Source organism: Cololabis saira, chromosome 16 (assembly GCF_033807715.1).
Source record: "Cololabis saira isolate AMF1-May2022 chromosome 16, fColSai1.1, whole genome shotgun sequence".
NCBI lineage: Eukaryota > Metazoa > Chordata > Actinopteri > Beloniformes > Belonidae > Cololabis > Cololabis saira.
The window spans coordinates 2,397,580-2,419,914 of record NC_084602.1 but is presented as its reverse complement, the minus strand read 5'-3'; the positions used below and the strand labels follow the sequence as shown (position 1 = coordinate 2,419,914).

At 43.4% G+C, this 22,335-nt stretch overlaps 1 protein-coding gene across 3 annotated transcripts in view; it reads left to right on the top strand.

Annotated features, from left to right (window-relative positions):
• akap6 (A kinase (PRKA) anchor protein 6) overlaps nt 1–22,335 on the top strand; it is a 364,518-nt gene that overhangs the window by 174,504 nt on the left and 167,679 nt on the right. For all 3 annotated transcript variants that reach the window (XM_061744324.1, XM_061744322.1, XM_061744323.1), the window contains one exon: nt 13,517–13,637. In XM_061744324.1, coding sequence (XP_061600308.1) covers nt 13,517–13,637 — 121 coding nt within the window. The remainder of the gene's footprint in view (nt 1–13,516; nt 13,638–22,335) is intronic.

Genomic DNA, 22,335 nt, shown 5'->3' with positions numbered 1-22,335 from the left:
GGTGTTTGTCTCCAGTTTTGTACAACGGCATAACTTTAGCTATTTTCAGGGTTCCCTTTTTTCCTTCCTTCCTTCCTTCCTTCCTTCCTTCCTTCCTTCCTTCCTTCCTTCCTTCCTTCCTTCCTTCCTTCCTTCCTTCCTTCCTTCCTTCCTTCCTTCCTTCCTTCCTTCCTTCCTTCCTTCCTTCCTTCCTTCCTTCCTTCCTTCCTTCCTTCCTTCCTTCCTTCCTTCCTTCCTTCCTTCCTTCCTTCTTTTAATTCTTCCTTCTTTCCTCCCTTCCTCCCTTCTTCCCTTCCTCCTTCCTTGACCCAGAGACAGCACCAGGGTTAAGGACATGCTAAATAATGGTGATTAAATGTAATGTAGGGATTAAAACAGCATCAAATGTTGTGTATTATGGCAGGAGAAGCACAGGTGAAGAATCCCAGTATTATGTGACACAGGCGTGTGCATTAGCAGCAGTAATCTGGTGAGAAGCACAGGTAAAGAATCCCAGTATTATGTGACACAGGCGTGTGCATTAGCAGCAGTAATCTGGTGTGGACAGGCTCAGCTCGTCTTTGGTCACACTTCTTTCAGTGTTTCATCCCCTGCTTTGAGCAGCTCCCTCTCCCTCCCTGCGCGGTTATCACTCACAGGCAGAGCGCGCTGACATAAATGCACACATACATACTAAATGAAAACATACAAGCTGTGTGTATTCAAGCTTTCTGTGAATTCCAAGTATGTTGTGCTGTGTAGACGTTGTGGTAATTGTGAGTCTTCATGGGGACTTACAGGGGAATGTGGTGTGTCGTCATTTTGAAAATGCCCGCACGGAAATCAAACACATTGTCAAACCAATACAATCTTCAGTCTTGAATTAATAAGTTGTTGCAGAAACTAGTTGTTTAAACAGTCAAAGGATAAGCACACACTAATAAAAATGAAACACTGACTTTATTTCTGTTATTGTTTTTCGGTTCTCTGAAGTTGCTGCAGAATGTTTCAGAATTTCTGTTGAGGTTCCCCCGGTTCCCCAGGTTCCCCAGGTTCCCCAGGTTCCCCAGGTTCCCAGGTTAACAGGTTCCCCAGGTTCCCCAGGTTCCCCAGGTTCCCAGGTTAACAGGTTCCCCAGGTTCCCCAGGTTCCCCGGTTAACAGGTTCATTATATGTTAGGCTACATTTACATGTAGTCAATAACCCTTTTCTAACCGGATTATTAGCAATAACCCGGTTGCGTACGGCCATGTAAACACCTATAACCCCTTTGAATAACCAGAATTTGCTCATATTCCGGTTTTTAAAAACCCGAATATGAGCCCTGGGTTACTCCTTTTTAAACTGAATATTGGGTCATGGAAACGCCAAACGGAATATCCCCATCAAACGGAACAGGAATTTGTTTTCTGCACATGCTCTGTTCACAAGGAATCCTGGTCTTTTGAGTCCAGGAAGTTCTTATAAACACGGAGAAACCAAGACCAGGAGGAGACTAATCACTTCATAAATGTAATGAAGGATATGAACATTTCTGCATTTGTAGACGGTAGAAAGTACCGGGATAGAAGATTTACAAGAAGGTGAGAGAAAAGTTGCGCAAAGCAGCATTTGTACGAACGCCAGACCAGATCAAGCTCCGCTGGAAGACGCTGGAAAAGGAGAACTACAGGGCCGAGAAACAAAGCGGTACCAGCGGGTCTGACCCATCTACCTCCCCCCAATTCAACATAATGGAGGAGATTTTTGATTGTTGTTGTTTTGGATTTGGATACAAGAAGAAGAAGTAGAAATGACGGGAGAATTGTGTAGAATTATGTCATGATGTTCTCCATGCGTCGCTGGTTTGATCCAGATATCCCAAATAATTAATCACCATGTTTACAGGGATAACCCTGTTAGCTCACGCATGGAAACAGATTATTCCCAATGTTTCAGTAACCGGAATATTGACCTTAACTCCAATTTTGACTGCATGTAAAAGTAGTCATTGGTGTATGGACATCTGTCCAGTGGCGTGTATGATGGTTTCCATGATAACCCTTGTTGAGATTCCTGCTTTTAGGACAGTTGTAACACAACTGAAGACCAAATTATTTAGTGATATCAGAGAAAATATTGACATTCTAAGGAATCTGAGTCTGAGGTGAGACTTAAACTACTAGAATTTACCATCCAAGACGTGTTTAAACCAGTCATACTCATTAAGCATGCTTGCAGCTTTAATTTTTTTTTTTTGTTAGTTTGTCTCTGTGCTGTTGAAAAGTCAGCTGGATCCGTGAGCAGCTATGAAGAGACAGAGCTCCTGGTAGATCTGGTCGTTCCTTATCTCCGTCTAGATCCCTTTTTAATTCTCTCCTCAGCACCAGGTTTATGAACATCTGACCCTCAGAGTTGGATCATGAAACAGACTTCTGCTGCCATTGCTGGTTGAATAAAATGAAATGACGTCTGACTCCAACCCCCCGACCAATCAGTGGCCTGTAGTGTGATGATGTCAGATACAGCCGACTCAGCAGCTTAGAATCTCGGCAGAATAGATACAGAAAAGTATCTACTCGGCACGTTAGACCCGTAGTGGAAAAGAACCAAACCGAGGCGAGTGGAGTCGGGCTGAGTAGGTACTAGTGGAAAAGCGCCATGAGGGATGTTCCAGTACTGGTTTAAACATTTGTATATGTGAGAATTTTATAGGTAACCAGCGGTTGGAAAGCTAAAACTGGGGACATTTGATCTCTGCTGCTGTTTTTCATCAGAACCCTGGCTGCAGCATTTTCAATCAGCTGCATGTTCTTAGTGAATTTTTTGGACAACCCGATAATAAAGAATGACAATAGTCCGATCCTGAAGTAACAAATGCATGGATCAGTTTTAAGCATCAGTCTGAGACACGATGTTCTTAATTTTTTACAATTTTATGAAGGTGAAAAAAGCGTTCCAAGACACCTATTTAATATGGAAATTTGAAGGACAGATACTGGAAAAAAACTAACTAGTAATAGAGTACTAGTACTAGTACTAAGGGCCAAGGTAAACCCATCAAGAGTAACTACATAGCTAGACAATATGCTAGCAGGCTCAGAGTTTGGACCTCGTCAAACTAATCTTAGGAATTATGAACTTGATACCAAATGATTCCTACACAGCAATTGGTGTGTCGCTGACTTGAATGAATGAATAAAGTTTATTCAGTCATGACAACACAACACAACACAAAAACAACACAACACCAAAAATCATTGTGCACAGCATTAACATTTCACACAAAACCAATAATCATGTGTTGAACAATGACTGAAAAGGCTGAAGCAAACTGCTTATAAAAGCCTATCCTACATTATCAACTTTCTTTTTGTGGCTACCGACCTGCAGAAAACCAAAAAGAGAATAGAAAAGCAACGAAACATTATCAGATAGTCAATCTTACTTATAAGCTTCAAAAATAGCTTTACAAACCATTTTCTTAAAAACCAAAAGAGAATGACATGTTTTTAAATGTATGTTTGCATCATTCCAGAATGTAACTCCAGTAATGGAGACACGTCTCCTTTTCAGACCTTTTTTAGCTTTTTGTACTGTGAAATTGCAGACACCTCTAAGATTATACGGAGTCTCCTGAATCGTAAAGAACCTCTGTATTGAATCAGGGAGCATTTTTGATTTTGCTCTGAACATAATTTGCATGATTTTATAATAAATAAAATCATAACATTTCATAACATGAGAATTTAGAAAAAGTGTCTCTGTGTGAGCGTATAGTTATCAACCTTATTGATGATACGTATGGCTCGTTTTTTAAGTTTTATTATTGATTTAAGGTGGTTTTAAAGGGGGATCCCCACAATTCCACACAGTAAGACAACTAGGGAACAATCAATGAGTGGTAGATCAATGCAAGGCCTTGGAATTCAGTACATTTCTGGATTTATACAGGATTGCGAGTGATTTTGAAATTTTCCCTTTAATGTATTCAATGTGTTGTTTCCATGTTAACTTTTGGTCAAGGAGAACCCCAAGGAATTTAGTCTCAAAAAGCCTTTCAATATCAACATTACATCTTTTTAATTTAATATTACCATCACTTTCATTTGTATTCCTTATGACTGAATGGAACATTTAAGGGAGTGTTTTGTAAATAGTGGAATTAGAGGATGGATGAATGCGTGTGTGTGATTATATGAACCAGGAATGACATGAAATACCTAATTGCCAAGATCTAGTATTTCCTTGAAAGTTTGTGTTAATGTTTCTGCAGAACAAAGGAAAGGATAAATGAGCGAGTGAAGGACGGCGGTGGCCGCTACGCTGCTGTTCATCAACAGCTAGTGTTAATGTCTCTCTGGGATGAATCCATTAGATAAGACAAGTGTCACAGAAGCACCTCATAAATCTAACACACTCTCCCTGAAAGGTGACGGCTGCCAATATGACTCATTCAACCTTTCATTCTAGCGCTTTATTTTCCTCCTCTTTCTTCCCTCCTTGATTCCATCTACACCTACTATCCTCCACCCTCTCTTCTTACCTTTTGCTACTTCTTTCTCTTCATTCCTTTTCTCCTTAAACTTTTATTCCGACCTTTTCACAACTTTGTCTTTTTCCTGATGTGCCACTTTTTTCCTTTTAACTTGCAATCCTTCCGTTGTTTATCCTTTTATGACATTTCTGCCTTTCAATACTTCACATCTTTTCCAATTGCTTTCTCTTTTCTTTCTCTCTCAGCCCCCCCTTTAAAAATATTCCTTCACCTGCTTCCTCTCCTTTTCATCTGTCACTTTTTCCAGAGTTCCCACCAAAAACAGCTGGAAACTAGATTTTGATGACTTTAGATGGACTTGCTACGTCACATCCAGCATTTCCATGATGATAAACTGGATTATCGTCAGAAAAAACACAAAGCGTAAACAGGATTTTGCGATATTTGGTAGTATTTTGAATTAGAGCCATTTCCAGGTTTTCCTTTTCGATATATATTGGATTTGCACAAATCTAGGGTTGATGGAAACGCAAGTAGTCATAGAATGCCCTCTGCGGGTCAAAGGTGAAGTGTTGCTTCAACGTGAGAAGTTAATGTAACTCAATGCCTTGTCTTGTGAGGGAAGTATGAAGCAGAAGATGGAGCTACAGAGTCTGGACTCCCTTTTCCTACAGTGTGAGAGGCTCCTCATCCTGCAGACCTGAGCAGTAACTGCTGCTCCATCAGGAGGAACCAGTACTGGTACTGGTACTGGTACTGGTACTGGTAACCCTGGTACTGGTACTGGTACTGGTAACCCTGGTACTGGTACTGGTACTGGTACCGGTACCGGTACTGGTACTGGTACTGGTAACCACATCAGGAGGAACCAGTACTGGTACTGGTAACCCTGGTACTGTCTTTGGGTCAAAATCACCTAACTCTCCTGTTCCTTCTTTCCTCCTGCTCTCTCCTTCCTTCCTTCCTTCCTTCCTTCCTTCCTTCCTTCCTTCCTTCCTTCCTTCCTTCCTTCCTTCCTTCCTTCCTTCCTTCCTTCCTTCCTTCCTTCCTTCCTTCCTTCCTTCCTTCCTTCCTTCCTTCCTTCCTTCCTTCCTTCTTTTCTCCCTTCCTTCCTTCTTTACTCCTTTCCTTCTTTCTTTCCTCCCTCCCTTCCTTCCTTCTTTTTTCCCTTCCTTCCTTCCTTCCTTCCTTCCTTCCTTCCTTCCTTCCTTCCTTCCTTCCTTCCTTCCTTCCTTCCTTCCTTCCTTCCTTCCTTCCTTCCTTCCTTCCTTCCTTCCTTACTTCATTCCTTCCTTCTTTTCTCCCTTCCTTCCTTCTTTCATCCCTTTGATTCCTTCCTTCTTTTTCCCTTCTTTCCTTCTTTCCTCCCTTCTTTCCTTCCTTCCTTCTTTTCTCCCTTCTTTCCTTCCTTCCTTCTTTTCTCCCTTCCTTCCTTCTTTCATCCCTTTGATTCCTTCCTTCTTTTTCCCTTCCTTCCTTCCTTCCTTCCTTCCTTCCTTCCTTCCTTCCTTCCTTCCTTCCTTCCTTCCTTCCTTCCTTCCTTCCTTCCTTCCTTCCTTCCTTCCTTCCTTCCTTCCTTCCTTCCTTCCTTCCTTCCTTTCTCCCTTCTTTCCTTCTTTCCTCCCTTCTTCTCTTCTTCCTTCCTTGACCTGAAGACAGCACAAGGGTTAAGGCAGCGCAGGCGTCTGGTAAGGTTTCCCCTGGCTTGTGCATCCTGAGACATGCTGGAGACATGTGGCTCTTTTCCACTAGAACCTACTCAGCCCGACTCCACTCGCCCTCGTTTCTTTTCAACACCCAGATCAGAAGTAGGAGGTTGGAGAAGCTGCTGTGACGTATTTGATTGTGTATCTAAAGGAAGAAGACAACAACACTAGAGATGTAGAACCTGGAGGAGATGATAGATGTGCTGCTGGGTCTGTGACTCGTGTTCCATATCAAGTTAAAAAATGAGAGTGAGAGAAGCTTCAAGCAGCAACGCTTTTTTTTTTAGTTTGTCTCGGTGCTGCTGAAAAGTCAGCTGGAGCCGTGAGCAGCTATGAAGAGACAGAGCTCCTGGTAGATCTGGTCGTTCCTTATCTCCGTCTAGATCTTTTTAATCCTCTCCTCAGCACCAGGTTTATGAACATCTGACCCTCAGAGTTGGATCATCAAACAGACTTTTGCTGCCGTTGCTGGTGGAATAAAATGAAGAAGCTGTGAGCCGCTCTCGCGCTGATTTCCTCCTCCTGACTCAGACGTCTGACTCCAACCCCCCGACCAATCGGGGGCCTGTAGTGTGATGATGTGAATGAAAGGAAGGAAGGAAGGAAGGAAGGAAGGAAGGAAGGAAGGAAGGAAGGAAGGAAGGAAGGAAGGAAGGAAGGAAGGAAGGAAGGAAGGAAGGAAGGAAGGAAGGAAGGGAGGGAGAAGGTAGGAAGGGAGAAGGAAGGGAAAAAACAAGGAAAGAAGGAAGGAAGGAAGGGAGAAAAGAAGGAAGGAAGGAAGGAAGGAAGGAAGGAAGGGAGGGAGGAAGGAAGGAAGGAAGGAAGGAAGGAAGGAAGGAAGGAAGGAAGGAAGGAAGGAAGGAAGGAAGGAAGGAAGGAAGGAAGGAAGGAAGGGAGAAGAATGGAAGGGAGAAGGAAGGGAAAAACAAGGAAAGAAGGAAGGAAGGAATGGAGAAAAGAAAGAAGGATGGAAGGGAGGAAGGAAGGAAGGAATGGAGAAAAGAAAGAAGGATGGAAGGGGGAAGGAAGGAAGGAACGAAAGAAGAGAGAAGGAAGGGAAAAAAACAAGGAAAGAAGGAAGTAAGGAAGTAAGGAAGGAAGGAAGGAAGGAAGGAAGAAAGGGAGAAAAGAGGAAGGGAAGAAGGAAGGAGAGAGCAATTGGAAGGAAGGAAGGAAGGAAGGAAGGAAGGAAGGAAGGAGAGAGCAGGAGGAAGGAAGGAAGGAAGGAAGGAAGGAAGGAAGGAAGGAAGGAAGGAAGGAAGGGAGAAAAGAGGAAGGGAAGAAGGAAGGAGAGAGCAATTGGAAGGAAGGAAGGAAGGAAGGAAGGAAGGAAGGAAGGAGAGAGCAGGAGGAAGGAAGGAAGGAAGGAAGGAAGGAAGGAAGGAAGGAAGGAAGGAAGGAAGGAAGGAAGGAAGGAAGGAAGGAAGGAAGGAGAGAGCAGGAGGAAGGAAGGAAGGAAGGAAGGAAGGAAGGAAGGAAGGAAGGAAGGAAGGAAGGAAGGAAGGAAGGGAGAAAAGAGGAAGGGAAGAAGGAAGGAGAGAGCAATTGGAAGGAAGGAAGGAAGGAAGGAAGGAAGGAAGGAAGGAAGGAGAGAGCAGGAGGAAGGAAGGAAGGAAGGAAGGAAGGAAGGAAGGAAGGAAGGAAGGAAGGAAGGAAGGAAGGAAGGAAGGAAGGAAGGAAGGAAGGAAGGAAGGAAGGAAGGAAGGAGAGAGCAGGAGGAAGGAAGGAAGGAAGGAAGGAAGGAAGGAAGGAAGGAAGGAAGGAAGGAAGGGAGAAAAGAGGAAGGGAAGAAGGAAGGAGAGAGCAATTGGAAGGAAGGAAGGAAGGAAGGAAGGAAGGAAGGAAGGAAGGAGAGAGCAGGAGGAAGGAAGGAAGGAAGGAAGGAAGGAAGGAAGGAAGGAAGGAAGGAAGGAAGGAAGGAAGGAAGGAAGGAAGGAAGGAAGGAAGGAAGGAGAGAGCAGGAGGAAAGAAGGAACAGGAGAATGAGGTGATTTTGACCCAAACACAGTACCAGGGTTAAGTGAGTAACATAAAGTGTGTCGGTGTCAGAAACTCATCCAGCTTCTGGAGCCATTGATGCAGTACGATGTTTGTCCAGGGTCGGGTCCCCCGCCTTTTAAAGGCCATTTTAATGACTTTTCCAGCAAACTTAACACGTCTCCCACTCGTGACACGTGGATCTAGTGTAGACATAGGTTTTTTCTGCTTCATTTTATTTTTTTATGCCAACGAAGACATGAATAATGTTTTATGATTCAAATTTCCTCAGGTGACTCAATGTCAGAGTAGCTCGCCGAAACACTCCCACACACTCCATCAGCCGTATGACAGCGAGTGAAGCTGACACTTCAAACATGGGGCTGGTGAACAGAGGCCCACGGTGCCACCGCGCTCCTCCTTCCGCACAGATCTGTCTGTTTTCTTGTTTCAATCCCCCGAGAGATCCTGTTTTACAAAGCGTTTTGTTAACATTAGTGTGAGAACCAAATGAAAACTGAGGGGAGGAAGGGAGGGGAGTGGAAAAACCACGAGGCACAAGAGGAAGCAATCTGTTCAAGTTTTGCATGTGTTTCATCTGTCTTAGGCCATTCTGCTCTCCACATGAAGTCAAGCTCCACCAGGAAGTAAAGAAGGATTTCCTGCTTTGATTCTTGTTCTTGATTCATGTAAGATCACCAGTTAACCAGACCGGAGCACATGAAAGCTCCTCAGAGCTCTTTACAACCCAAATATGGCGTCTTTTGTATTGTAGAAACATCTTGAAGCAAGGACATCGGTTTAAAAAAAGAACGCAGAAAAGGTGTATAAGCAGGTCAAAAGTTAGTGATTTTAAACAGTTTTACCAAAGATAATAACTGTTTTTTTTTTTTTTACAAATGTTTAGTTTTATTTTAAACTTAATTTTAGAATTTTACATCTTTAACACTCGCTGGATAAAGGAACATACAGTAAGCTAGTTAGTTTATTTTTATACATGTCACTGGTTGTACTTTTGCAGTGAATTAGTTGTAATAAAGTCATCTTAATCCACATTTAAACAATTTATTTCAACTATAGGCTACAGGACTGTCAAATATTGTGATTTTCTGTAATGCAATTACAAAAACAAAAATGTCATACATTCTGGATTCATTACAAATCAACTGAAATATTTTAAGCCTTTTATTATTTTAATATTGCTGATCATGGTTTACAGCTTAAGAAAACTCAAATATCCTATCTCAAAAAATTAGAATATTCTGGGAATCTTAATCTTAAACTGTAAACCATAATCAGCAATATTAAAATAATAAAAGGCTTGCAATATTTCAGTTGATTTGTAATGAATCCAGAATGTATGACATTTTTGTTCTTTTAATTGCATTACAGAAAATAAAGAACTTTATCACAATATTCTAATTTTCTGAGACAGTCCTGTACAGTAAGCTAGTTAGTTTATTTTTATACATGTCACTGGTTGTACTTTTGCTGTGAATTAGTTGTAATAAAGTCATCTTAATCCACATTTAAACCATTTTTTATTACTAACTAACTAATTAACTACTAACTAATTATATTATAGGCTATATAGTTTTTTCTTTGTTATTGTTTTTCATACAATTCTTGTGTTGTTGTGTTTCCTCAGAGAGCATATCTGCATGTGCGTGCATGTGGGCGTGCGTGCACGTGAGCGTGCGAGAGAGAATATCAGAGCAAAACGCTTTGGGTCTGACAGAGCTGTCAGAGAGTTGTCGATGGCGACAAGAGAATTCCAAATAATTTCCCTGCTAATGTTGAGAAACATGTTGGTGATCCCCACTGAGGAAGCCAGTGAATATATAAATAATAAACACACACACACACACCTTAACAAAATGGTTGACAGTAATGTGTGTGTTTGAGCACCAGCCCGGTTCCAGGAGCATCAATATTTGATGTGATTCTGTATTGAGGAAGATGAGGTGAGTGTGGGAGGAGTGGGATGAGAAGGGGAGGGTGAAGCCGAGGGTCTGGGGGGAGGAAGAGGACAGATGATGTGGGAGGAACAATGCAGGGAGGGAAATGTTACGGGAAACAGAGAAGTTGGAACTGAGATTGAGAAGATTAAATGGAAAGAAAATCTGAGCTGGATGTTGGGGCAGATTGGAAAAATGAGGAGAAACGGGAGACATAAAAGGGAGAGGTGAGGAGGAATTGTGGGATAGAAAAGGATGTGGGATGAAGTAGTAATCAAAGCAGATGGGAATGAGAGTGAAAGCAGTTGCAGGAGATGGAACAAAGAAAAGACGTGTCCCATGAACAAAAGACAGAAAGGGAAAGTGTTTAAGAAGTTGTGGCTCGCTGCAGACGAGTCACAGCTAGGGTTGCCAAATCCCTGAGAAATAAATAAGGAACACCTCATCCTCAGGGCCGGCCGGCCCGGTTACCTTCACCTTTCCTGGCGTGGTGAATTTTTTTAGCCCCTTTTTTTTGTGAGTGAAACGATATTTTGACTATTTGACTTGAACCTGAATTGAATTAAATGCATATTTTTGAATGCCATGAACACATGGAAAACAAATTATTATCCAGCAATTCACTTTAATAACAAATAAAAAAATGACCTGAATAAAATAAGTATTTTTCTTAAACAGAAACCTGTCCTGCGTAACTTAAAATTGTATAAATTAATATCAAACAATAGAAAGAAAGCAGAACATCCATCCTGTTATAGTGCACATTTTTAGTGCAATAACAAAAGTGCAAACAGAAAGTCTGTAGAAAACTTGTAAACATATTTGTGTCTCAAAGGCCATGACTGTAGGCTGAACTTGTAGTAAAACAGAATAAAATACTCCCCTCTGTACTTTTGCATCCTTTTCTATTATTTTTCTCGGAGGGGTAAGGTGGTGTCGGCGTCTGTATCACTGCCATGCTGCTTCTTCTTCTTCACTGGGGTTTTATGGCAACCAGTCTTTTTTTTTTTTTTTACCATTTTTTGACTCTCACAGTAATACGGGACAAAGTGTGTCCCTTTTCAGCTCCATACGGGACGCGCACATTAGTTTATAAATACGGGGCGATTCCGTTTTTCAAGGGATGGTTGTCAACCCTAGTTCATAGCCAGTGGCGGAGCGTGGGTCTCAGTACAGAGGGGGCGGAGCATTCTCCATGGGCCCTTATGATAGTCATTTTAACGTTCAACAACATCATCCATCTATTTTTAAATATCTTGTAAATATTATCCGTTTATTTTCTGTTTACTACTTTTTTTCTCTCTTGTACATAGTCTTTTTCTACTTCTACTTCCTACTTTTTATATTGCTCTTTTTTATTATTTATGGTAATTTCTATTTTACATTTTTTGTATAACGCGTGTGTGTGTTTTGGCTGCTGCACGACTGAATTTCTCCTTTGGGAGATTAATAAAGTCTACTATTCTATTCTATTCTATCCTACCCATCTAACAACATTTATTCTCCCCTTTATTGAGCCAAGCCTATAGGCCTATGCTGCAGAAAGCAGCGTAGAGTAGAGTTAGAGTAAAGTCACAAACTTGTTCAGGAGAACACACACACACACACACACACACACACACAATTAAATACAAAAAAATACAAAAAAAAATACAAAAAATACAAAAAAAACAACATAACTGGTCTAAAATGACACAATCTATTTAGATAGATAGACACAGCGGTCTATAACATCATTTCTGAGCTCTAGAACAGAGAATAGACTCTAGTCTAGTTGACAACAACACAAAGCTCATTCAAATAGGCAGGTGGTCAAAGCTACCACAACATTCTGATGAAGACATTATTTATGAAGGTTACACTGACTCACCAATGATAGTTGAATCTTCCATAACCCAAAATAATCCAGGTAACGTGGAAAACGGGATAACATTCAAAACTTACATGCTTAGTTAGTCCTCTTTTAAAGTTTAGCTCGTCTCCTTCATGGCCGCAAATTTGCCAGAGCCTACGGCATAGGGTACGCGGCGATGCGCACGTACAGTGCACGTCACCGCGTAACCTTGCCGTAGGCTACGCCGTACCCTACGGCGTATGCGCTGCGTCCATTTAACGCAGAACCATAATTCAGGCTTTACAGCCAATCAGCGTTGGCTCACAGCCCTGATGCGTTCAGGACAGTTGTAAAGTAAGAATTAGCCTACACTGGCCGCACAATGCACATTTTATCGTAATTATAGCCTACAATTTACAATTATATATGAACGTATCACACAAAACGGGGCCCTATCATTGGGCCCTATGAGCTTGTTGGCCCCGGGGCGCCCGCCCCCTCACCCCCCTCTGGCTCCGCTACTGGTCATAACCTAACATCCCTGAGACTCTAACAACGCTGCTCCGCTTGTTCCCCCGCAGTGCTGGGTTGAGAAAACCTGCTTTACGGGATTCAGTTGATGCGCTTTTGATGGCGACCATCTGAAAGTGTTAGCAGACGAACCGCGACACGGCAACATGATTACCAGCCAGTAGAGTTTGGAGGAACCGAGTGCCAGACACCGGAGGGCTGTTGCACCCAAACACATGGGTTGAGCTGGGATATGAGAGTTCTCCTGTCAGCTGCACAAAAACAAGGACAACTTGAAATCAGCCTCACGTGCATGTTTTTGAGCTGCAGTTGTGTTTTCAGGGGAAAACGCCTAGCTAGCTGCGGTTGGTGCTAGAACTGAGGCTTCATGCTTCTCAATGCTGGATTTTTATTTTTGATAATAAAACCCAGACTTTCTTGAGTTGTTTGTTTGGACTCCTTTTTTATGTTGCAGCCCAACCAGCTGGGTCATAACAAAGCATTATACGTCAAATGTTTATCTTATGACAATATATCTACTTTATTGAAGATTTAGCTACACAGTTTAGCATCTGTGCACGGAAATACTACCAACTGATGGCAAAGCTGTGTTTGCTTGTCATTTGGCTGCTAAAGAGAAATGAAATGTTGCGGGCGCACCGCAGTATTACACCCCATAATTTACAATATGGAACTTTTTTTATCAGTGTGCCTGTAGCCGTCCACCTTAATTAGCCAGTCTGAGGCCTTTCAACCACTAAATATAATTTGTCTTGTCAGACACCAGAGAATATAAACATTATGACGTTTTTGTCTTTATTATTCTCAAAGTAACAAAGCTAAAGAAATGACGTGCTAATGTCTCCTGCAAACGTGACCCGATACGGAAACCCCTCATCATACCTCCCAAATTTTCTCGGATCCATGTTTTATCAGCAAAAACTAGATTAGCCTAGTATGATAAAAACAGCAGCAACACATACAAAAGGCCCTGCAGCAAACATACGACGAATAATAGAATAAAGCCGTTTAATTACAGCAGTAATTCAACTTAATAATCTCTCACCATCCTCAGTTTGCAGGAATTTGAAGCGGAGTATCAGGAGCTCTGGGATTGGCTGATGGACATGGATGCTATGGTAACCGACAGCTATCAGCTGGTGATGTCTGAGGAGCAGAGACGGCATCTCTTCAAGGTAGGACGAGCTTCATTAAGTCTCTTGGTGGCACACAGAGGTTTCCCTACTGTCCCTTTCAGGACCACACCTTATAGAGGGAATGCACATGACGTCACAGATGTGACTCCACAGCGGGTTTCGCCCACTGAGTGGTAGAAAGACTGATCTGTCAGAAAGACTGAGTGGTAGAAAGACTGAGTGTCAGAAAGACTGAGTGTCAGAAAGACTGAGTGTCAGAAAGACTGAGTGGCAGCGTAGACTTTCAGTTTGAGCAACTGGAAAACATCTAAAATGGGAAAGAGCTGTTGTGGGATCGACTGTACTCATAGATTTAGCAAGAAATCAGGGTTATCGTTTTACAGACTGACGAAAAATCAGCTTAAGAGAGACAAATGGATCGCTGCAATTCACAGAAACAACTGGATTCCAGGCACCGAAACGTGGATTTGTGGTTCCCATTTTGTATCAGATAATGTTGGATTTTTGGAACGGTCAAATCATAAAGTTCGGTGTCCTCATCACTTTAATTTCGCAAACAAATCCTGCCTTGAAGTGGGACCAAGCGTCAAGACTTTTGTAAGCCTTCCAGCTTTGCTTCGTGTATTTCCCCGGCGTAGAAATTAAGTACATATTAATATCAGGAAACTGGATTTGTGGCCAAATTTTAATGTCCATGGACCACTGGTTCTTGGTAACTGTACCAAATATTAATGTCCATGGACCACTGGTTCTTGGTAACTGTACCAAATATTAATGTCCATGGACCACTGGTTCTTGGTAACTGTACCAAATATTAATGTCCATGGACCACTGGTTCTTGGTAACTGTACCAAATATTAATGTCCATGGACCACTGGTTCTTGGTAACTGTACCAAATATTAATGTCCATGGACCACTGGTTCTTGGTACCTGTACCAAATATTAATGTCCATGGACCACTGGTTCTTGGTAACTGTACCAAATATTAATGTCCATGGACCACTGGTTCTTGGTAACTGTACCAAATATTAATGTCCATGGACCAATGGTTCTTGGTAACTGTACCAAATATTAATGTCCATGGACCACTGGTTCTTGGTAACTGTACCAAATATTAATGTCCATGCACCACTGGTTCTTGGTAACTGTACCAAATATTAATGTCCATGGACCACTGGTTCTTGGTAACTGTACCAAATATTAATGTCCATGGACCACTGGTTCTTGGAGTAACTGTACCAAATATTAATGTCCATGGACCACTGGTTCTTGGTAACTGTACCAAATATTAATGTCCATGGACCACTGGTTCTTGGTAACTGTACCAAATATTAATGTCCATGGACCACTGGTTCTTGGGGTAACTGTACGGGTCACTGTCAAGTCCAACTGACTTTAATTTAAGCTCATAATCAGCTGTTATCCCGTCTTCTCCACTAGTTGCAGCTGTTTTTGCTGATGTTTTGCCACTCAGTGCGAGTAAGGAGGCGTGGTCCAATGGGGAAGTGACATCAATGCAGACCCTCTATAGACAAGTTTTTGAGCTGTTTCCGCTCTACTTCTTGAATTCCTCCCAGCGATGCATCCACTTCCATTCTGGCAGACGAGTTCTGTATTGCTAGCTAGCACTGGCATTGTGCCGGGTGCCGACACAGCACTGACAAAGAGGATATAGCAACTACATGGATATTTCACAGAAGAAAAGTGGTTCGGGAACGACGTGAAACTAGAGAAAGCACCTGAACGAGTGATTGGATAGAGAGTGCTACGACCACAAACCAGCTACAAAGAGGCAATGTCCATGCGCTCCGTTTTTTACTTTTTTCGGAAGCCTGATACCGACTCGGAATCAAGGACCTGGCTGAAGGTATTAAATAAAAAAAAACCCACCGCGCCTCATTTTTGTCTGTTGACATCACTTTGTTGACAAAAAACCAACAAAGGACAATCCTTTCCCTGAGTTGTGGTTGGGTTATAATCGCTCTCCCCAGCCAGAGAGGAGTAAACTCACCCGGCGGATCCGCTGCCTTGAATCTGAGGGGAAGTTCAGCAACTTTAGCTATGAAGCTGACAATACTGTTCATTATGAAGAAGTTGTCATACACTAACATTGCTACTGGTATTTTGCTAAGGCAGTTGATGGTTTCGGAGATGGGACAAACAATGCCCACCATAGCTACATTAATTGTGTGTGTGTGTGTGTGTGTGTGTGTGTGTGTGTGTGTGTGTGTGTGTGTGTGTGTGTGTGTGTGTGTTAGTCTACATCATAAATACAATGCAATGTAGCAGGCTGTTGTGATGATGATTGTGTGTGTGAAGTAGGAGCAAATCTTGCTGTCCGTTCTGCTGGGCCGTGTCGTCATGTTCTCCCAGTTCTGCACTGAATTCGGGTGGGGGAGAGTAACGCGATCTCCAGTCAAAGTAGTAGAACCGTGTTCCCATTGCAATGACATAGTTGTCGACATTAAAAGCTCACGAGCAGCGAGTCTTTGCTTTAGGTTAGCATCCACGCCGCTGTGTTTACACCGGTAGACGCTGCGCAAACCATTCCCGGTGGAAATGAAATGCATTTGTGTAGGGTAATGGCGGCGCCCAGGTCTTGGCGCGTAAAACTGTCTATAGGTCACGGGGTCACGTAAAGCTGTGAGCTAACTCCGCCCCTAAAGCAACGATGTCTGTAACACAGAATCATAGGCAATGGTTGATAAAGTAGCTGCTTGAAATGCGAACCGTTGCTGCTATGTTTTTACTACGGCTGGTTTTACTGCTACCGAAGAACTTTCCATCACAACAACATGAGTTATAGTTGAAGTGCACTGAATTAGTTTGAAATGCCGGAGGAACGCTCAAGTTTTTCCTGAAAGTGGTCCAGTGCTGTGAAAAGTATTTGCCCGCTTAGAGATTTCTTCTGTTTTTGCTTAGAAGATAACGTGAGTAAACATGAAAAGCGCTAAAGCGCTTACTTAACTTACTAATTAATTAGCAAGGCAGGCAAGGCAAGGCAAGGCAAGTTTATTTATATAGCACAATTCAACACAAGGTGATTCAAAGTGCTTTACATCGATATTAAAAGCAGCAAGACATAATTGTACAGTCGACATTAAAAAAAAGCATGGATTTGCTGGAAAACGACCTTTTCAATGATTTTCCCCAAAAATGGCAGATTTGATATTGGCCTATAGTTACTAAGTGTTGTAGCTTCCGGATTTGATTTCTTTAGAAGAGGTTTTATTACTGCAGTTTTCAAGGCCTGGGGAAACTGGCCTGTTTGAAGAGAAGTATTTATTATCTGCAATACATCCGGAGCTATGCAGTTAAAAACTGTTTTAAAAAAGTTTGAAGGCAGAATATCAAGACAGCATGTTGTGGGCTTTAAATTTGAAACCGTTTCCGTTAGGGTTGTATAATCTAAAGGGCAGAACTGTCACAGCTTTACTAGAGGACGGCAAGGCCGGAGTGTTATTCTAATTATGGTTTTAACATCACAGCCTCTACATTATTGACCCAGAGAAGACCTTCTGCTTGTGTCAACCTCCAAAACCGAGGCCATGGTTCTCCACCGGGAAAGGTTGGTGTTCCTTCTCCGGGTGGGTGGAGAAGTCCTGCCTCAGGTGGAGGAGTTCAAGTATCTCGGGGTCTTGTTCACGAGTGAGGGAACGATGGAGGGTGAGATTGATAGACGGATCGGTGCAGGGTCCGCAGTTATGCGGTCGATGTACCGGACCGTCGTGGTGAAGAAGGAGCTGAGGCGAAAGGCGAAGCTCTCGATTTACCGGTCAATCGACGCCCCTACCCTCACCTATGGTCATGAACGCTGGGTAGTGACCGAAAGGACAAGATTGCGGATACAAGCGGCCGAGATGAGTTTCCTCTGCAGGGTGGCTGGACGCTCCCTTAGAGATGAGTTTCCTCTGCAGAGTGGCTGGACGCTCCTTTAGAGATGAGTTTCCTCCGCAGGGCGGCTGGACGCTCCCTTAGAGATAGGGTGAGGAGTTCGGTCACCCGGGAGGAGCTCGGAGTCGAGCCGCTGCTCCTTCACATTGAGAGGAGTCAGCTGAGGTGACTTGGGCATCTGTATCGGATCCTCCTGGACGCCTCCCTAGGAAGGTGTTCCAGGCATGTCCCTCCTCCCTAGGGAGGTGTTCCAGGCATGTCCCTCCTCCCTAGCGAGGTGTTCCAGACATGTCCCTCCTCCTTATGGAGGGGATCCAGGCATGTCCCTCCTCCCTAGGGAGGTGTTCCAGGCATGTCCCTCCTCCCTAGGGAGGTGTTCCAGGCATGTCCCTCCTCCCTAGGGAGGTGTTCCAGGCATGTCCCTCCTCCCTAGGGAGGAGTTCCAGGCATGTCCCTCCTCCCTAGGGAGGTGTTCCAGGCATGTCCCTCCTCCCTAGGGAGGTGTTCCAGGCATGTCCCACCGGGAGGAGACCCCGGGGAAGACCCAGGACACGCTGGAGAGACTATGTCTCTCGGCTGGCCTGAGAATGTCCCGGACTCCCCTCGGAAGAGCTGGAGGAAGAGCTGGAGGAAGTGTCTGGGGAGAAGGAAGTCTGGGCATCTCTGTTGAGACTGCTGCCCCCGCGACCCGGTTCCGGATAAGCGGAAGAAAATGGATGGATGGATGGATGTTGTATGAACAGACACCGTTCTCTCCTTTTGTATTAAAAAAGGTTTGTTTCCAGTAGCCCTCAAGATTTGTGACCAAAGTGTGATGTTTCAGATTCAGATTCAGCTTTATTTGTCCTTTGCAAGGAAACTTGTTTTCACCCCCGTACGCCACACACATTCTAATCGTGTGTGTTTTGCTTTGCTTCCGTCTAAGGAGGAGAGATTCAGATGGTCCAGGGTCCTTATCCAACCACCATGAATGCTCTTTCCCTTGAGTCGTATTTGGCCCATGGTCTCGACCAGCAGAGTAGAGCCTTCCTTCACTAATGGAACTCAGGCGCTCTCAATCAGGCATTTACATAACCGAAGAGAGACTAATGGTGCGTTACAGAAAGCTCGCAACTTGGCACAATCAAAACTAGAAAGCTTCTAGTTTAAACACAGATAAGTGGCTTGATTGAGCACATACAAAGCTGAAAATAATAATTCCACTCAATGTAAATGCATCTTCTTAATGATAAACTATTACCTGAAAATAAATAGAATTTCTGCTGTTACCTTGAGAGAAAACAGTGCCGCGCTTTAATGTTTTAGAATCCGATGATTTGCTCATACAGGTGCTGTCTTGCAAGTCAAAGACCTGCAACCTTGTGACTGCTCTCATATTGCACATATTTCCCTGAACATTTGCCTAAATCCTGAAGGAATACTGACTCTGTTAATAAGAATATGCACATATTTACAAAGAGAAGTATCTGATGCAAATGATGTCTTACCACATGTCATTCATTGCATCTATTTTGCCATCTTTCCTCCTCATTTCCTCCCTCCACCTCACCATCCTCTTTTACTAGCACCACACACACACACAGACGCGCGCACACACACGTGCACGCACACACAAAAACACACTGACACACACACACACACACTGACTCCATCCTCCCCATGGAGAATAAGATTACAAGGCATAGCCTCCCTCATAACCATATCATAGAGAAGTGTGTGTTTGTGTGTGAGCAAGGGGGGAGAGGAGGAAGAAGTGAGATGTGAAATGGAGAGAGCGGCAGGGTGTGGGGGGGTTGTATGTTTTGTGTAATGACTTCAGTGCAGCCAGATGAGTCAGACAGAAGAACAGCATGTGTTACGATTAGAGATGTGAGTCATCCTCTTTTTTTCCTTAACACATGTGAGTGCAGATGTACACACGCAAATGTACATATGTACACGTTCATGCACACACACACACACACACACACACACACACACACTCGCGCGGACACAGCGAGTCACACTAAATAACTGAAACGCTTGTTTTAGGGCTGTTACTTTTCTACTATGGCGGAAAATGACAGAAACTAAGGAAGAAGAAGTTATTGGTCTTCTTCAGAGATCAGTCTGATGTGAGCTGAACAAAGCGTTGGATGAAAAGGGATATGATGCTAATAAATCCGCGTCGCATATTTTCATGAATAAAGTTTTATAGGAGATGTTTTACAGCCTGTTTGGAGCTGGTTTGGAGCTGGTTTGGAGCTGGTTTGGAGCCAGTTTGGAGCTGGTTTGGTGCTGGTTTAGATCTGGTTTGGATCTGGTTTGGATCTGGTTTGGATCTGGTTTGGATCTGGTTTGGATCTGGTGTGGAGCTGGTTTGGATCTGGTTTGGATCTGGTTTGGAGCTGGTGTGGAGCTGGTGTGGAGCTGGTTTGGATCTGGTTTGGAGCTGGTTTGGAGCTGGTTTGGATCTGGTTTGGATCTGGTTTGGATCTGGTTTGGAGCTGGTTTGGATCTGGTTTGGAGCTGGTGTGGAGCTGGTGTGGAGCTGGTTTGGATCTGGTTTGGATCTGGTTTGGAGCTGGTTTGGATCTGGTTTGGATCTGGTTTGGATCTGGTTTGGATCTGGTTTGGAGCTGGTTTGGATCTGGTTTGCATCTGGTTTGGAGCTGGTTTGGAGCTGGTTTGGAGCTGGTTTGGATCTGGTTTGGAGCTGGTGTGGAGTTGGTTTGGATCTGGTTTGGAGCTGGTGTGGAGCTGGTTTGGATCTGGTTTGGATCTGGTTTGGAGCTGGTTTGGAGCTGGTTTGGAGCTGGTTTGGATCTGGTTTGGATCTGGTTTGGAGCTGGTTTGGATCTGGTTTGGATCTGGTTTGGATCTGGTTTGGATCTGGTTTGGATCTGGTTTGGAGCTGGTGTGGAGCTGGTTTGGATCTGGTTTGGATCTGGTTTGGATCTGGTGTGGATCTGGTTTGGAGCTGGTTTGGTGCTGGTTTGGATCTGGTTTGGAGCTGGTTTGGAGCTATTTGGAGTCTTAAATAAGCGATGGCACAGCAAAAGTCATATTACCATGGTTTGGTACCATGATACCAAGGTTTATCACCCGTTCGTGAATACTCAGGGGATGCCATCATCAAGTTACCAGTTCATGATTTAGTTTAATTTTCAGCTTTACATTTAAATGCGTGCAGTATCCTAGAAATAGAAGTGAGAATGACTTGCAACGCGTGGCTGACGGACAAATCAAAGACAGTACACTTCCAAACATCACTGGACTTGAACCTCTTGAAAAGTTTGACTTTTGTTCACGAAGATGGGAAAGTCACGAAGATCTGAAGCTGTTTCTGAAAACATTTGCAGAATTGTGCTTTTGCAAGAAAAATGTAATAATGGACAGGAATGCTCTTAACAGAGTGAGTTGCTCCAAGGAGGCATTTTAACTTTGAAAATATTAGAAAAGAAGTGAAACTTTGGAGACCTTCCCAATGACTTAATAAGGTATTAAATCGTATGCGTCATAGATCACGCTCCTACATGAAAGGGATCTCACCCTAGAATTAGCACTTACATGCTGCACGAACAGTCGGAGAAAAGCCCCAAGGACCTCAAAAAGGAGGCTGAAGTGTGTTCATTTCAATGACTTCGCTATGGTAACTGCAACGGACAACATTCTCCTGACCATGATAAATGTTTTACATTCAGCAGACATAATACCTGTGACAGACCTCACCATTCTGCTACCTGCTGCTGCTCTGCAACAGCATGGGCCCCAGTGAGACTCAAAGCCAGCAGCCAGTTCAGAAGGCGTGTGACAGATCGTGTGCATTAGCTGACCACAGAGACTGACAGGGCCCTGGATGATGGTTTTTAGGTTTAAACTGTCCATCTACCCACAAAAAGAGAGAAATCTTAACAACATTGAACCTGAAAAATGATACAGGCTGACTGGGAACATCTGCAGGGAATGATGTTGAAACATCATCACAACCTTAACTTGATCTACAAACATGGGAAAGAACTGTTCGTTGCAGATGCTTTGTCACATGTGCACTTACCTGTGACTGAGCCTCCACTCACTGATGGTGTTTTTGAAGATATGACCATCCAGGTACTCTCCTCCCGTTGCACCATTGAACTCATAGAATGCTGTGAAACTTGATCATCTGTGCCAACAGCTCTTCCATTATCATGCAGATCTGCCCAAAGACCTATAAGGAGGTGCTGCATGCACTACTTCCCTTCTTTTCTATGAAGGAAGAGCTGACTCTTGAAAAGGGACTCTTAATCCTGAATTATGATTCTGTGTTAAACCAACACAGAGCATACGCCGTTGCCGTGACGCCGGTGTGAACCCTTCGGACTTCTCCGTCACTCCATTTCTTTGCGGTGCAGTACCCCCCCGAGAGCACTACTTGATACTTTGTTTAGCTTCCGGATTTTTCGGTCACAGTGAATCAAAGAGATAAGGACAACTATTGTGCAAAAAACCAAAACAACCCTGTGAGATACCAGTCCTGTGCCCAGTTGATGTTTGGGCCTTGGGGTTTGAGGTGGGTGGATAAAAGAAGGGTGTCGGCAAGAGAAGTTCCAGTTTTTATCAAAAAGGTTTATTTTTTTAGTTTTTCCTCAGGCATAAAAAACAGAGACACATACTCAGAGACTGCCTCCCTCTAGCAAAAGAAAAGAACATCACCGACTGTCAGGTGAGGCACCCTCTTAAATAGCCCAAACCAAATTGGTCCAATTGGGCAGCCACCATCTGCAGGGGTTTACTCCCCTCCATAAACATAACAATTTCAAATAACAAGGTAACAAAAAGACAAGACCACAAAACCTTAATCATTTAACAATAATCATAACA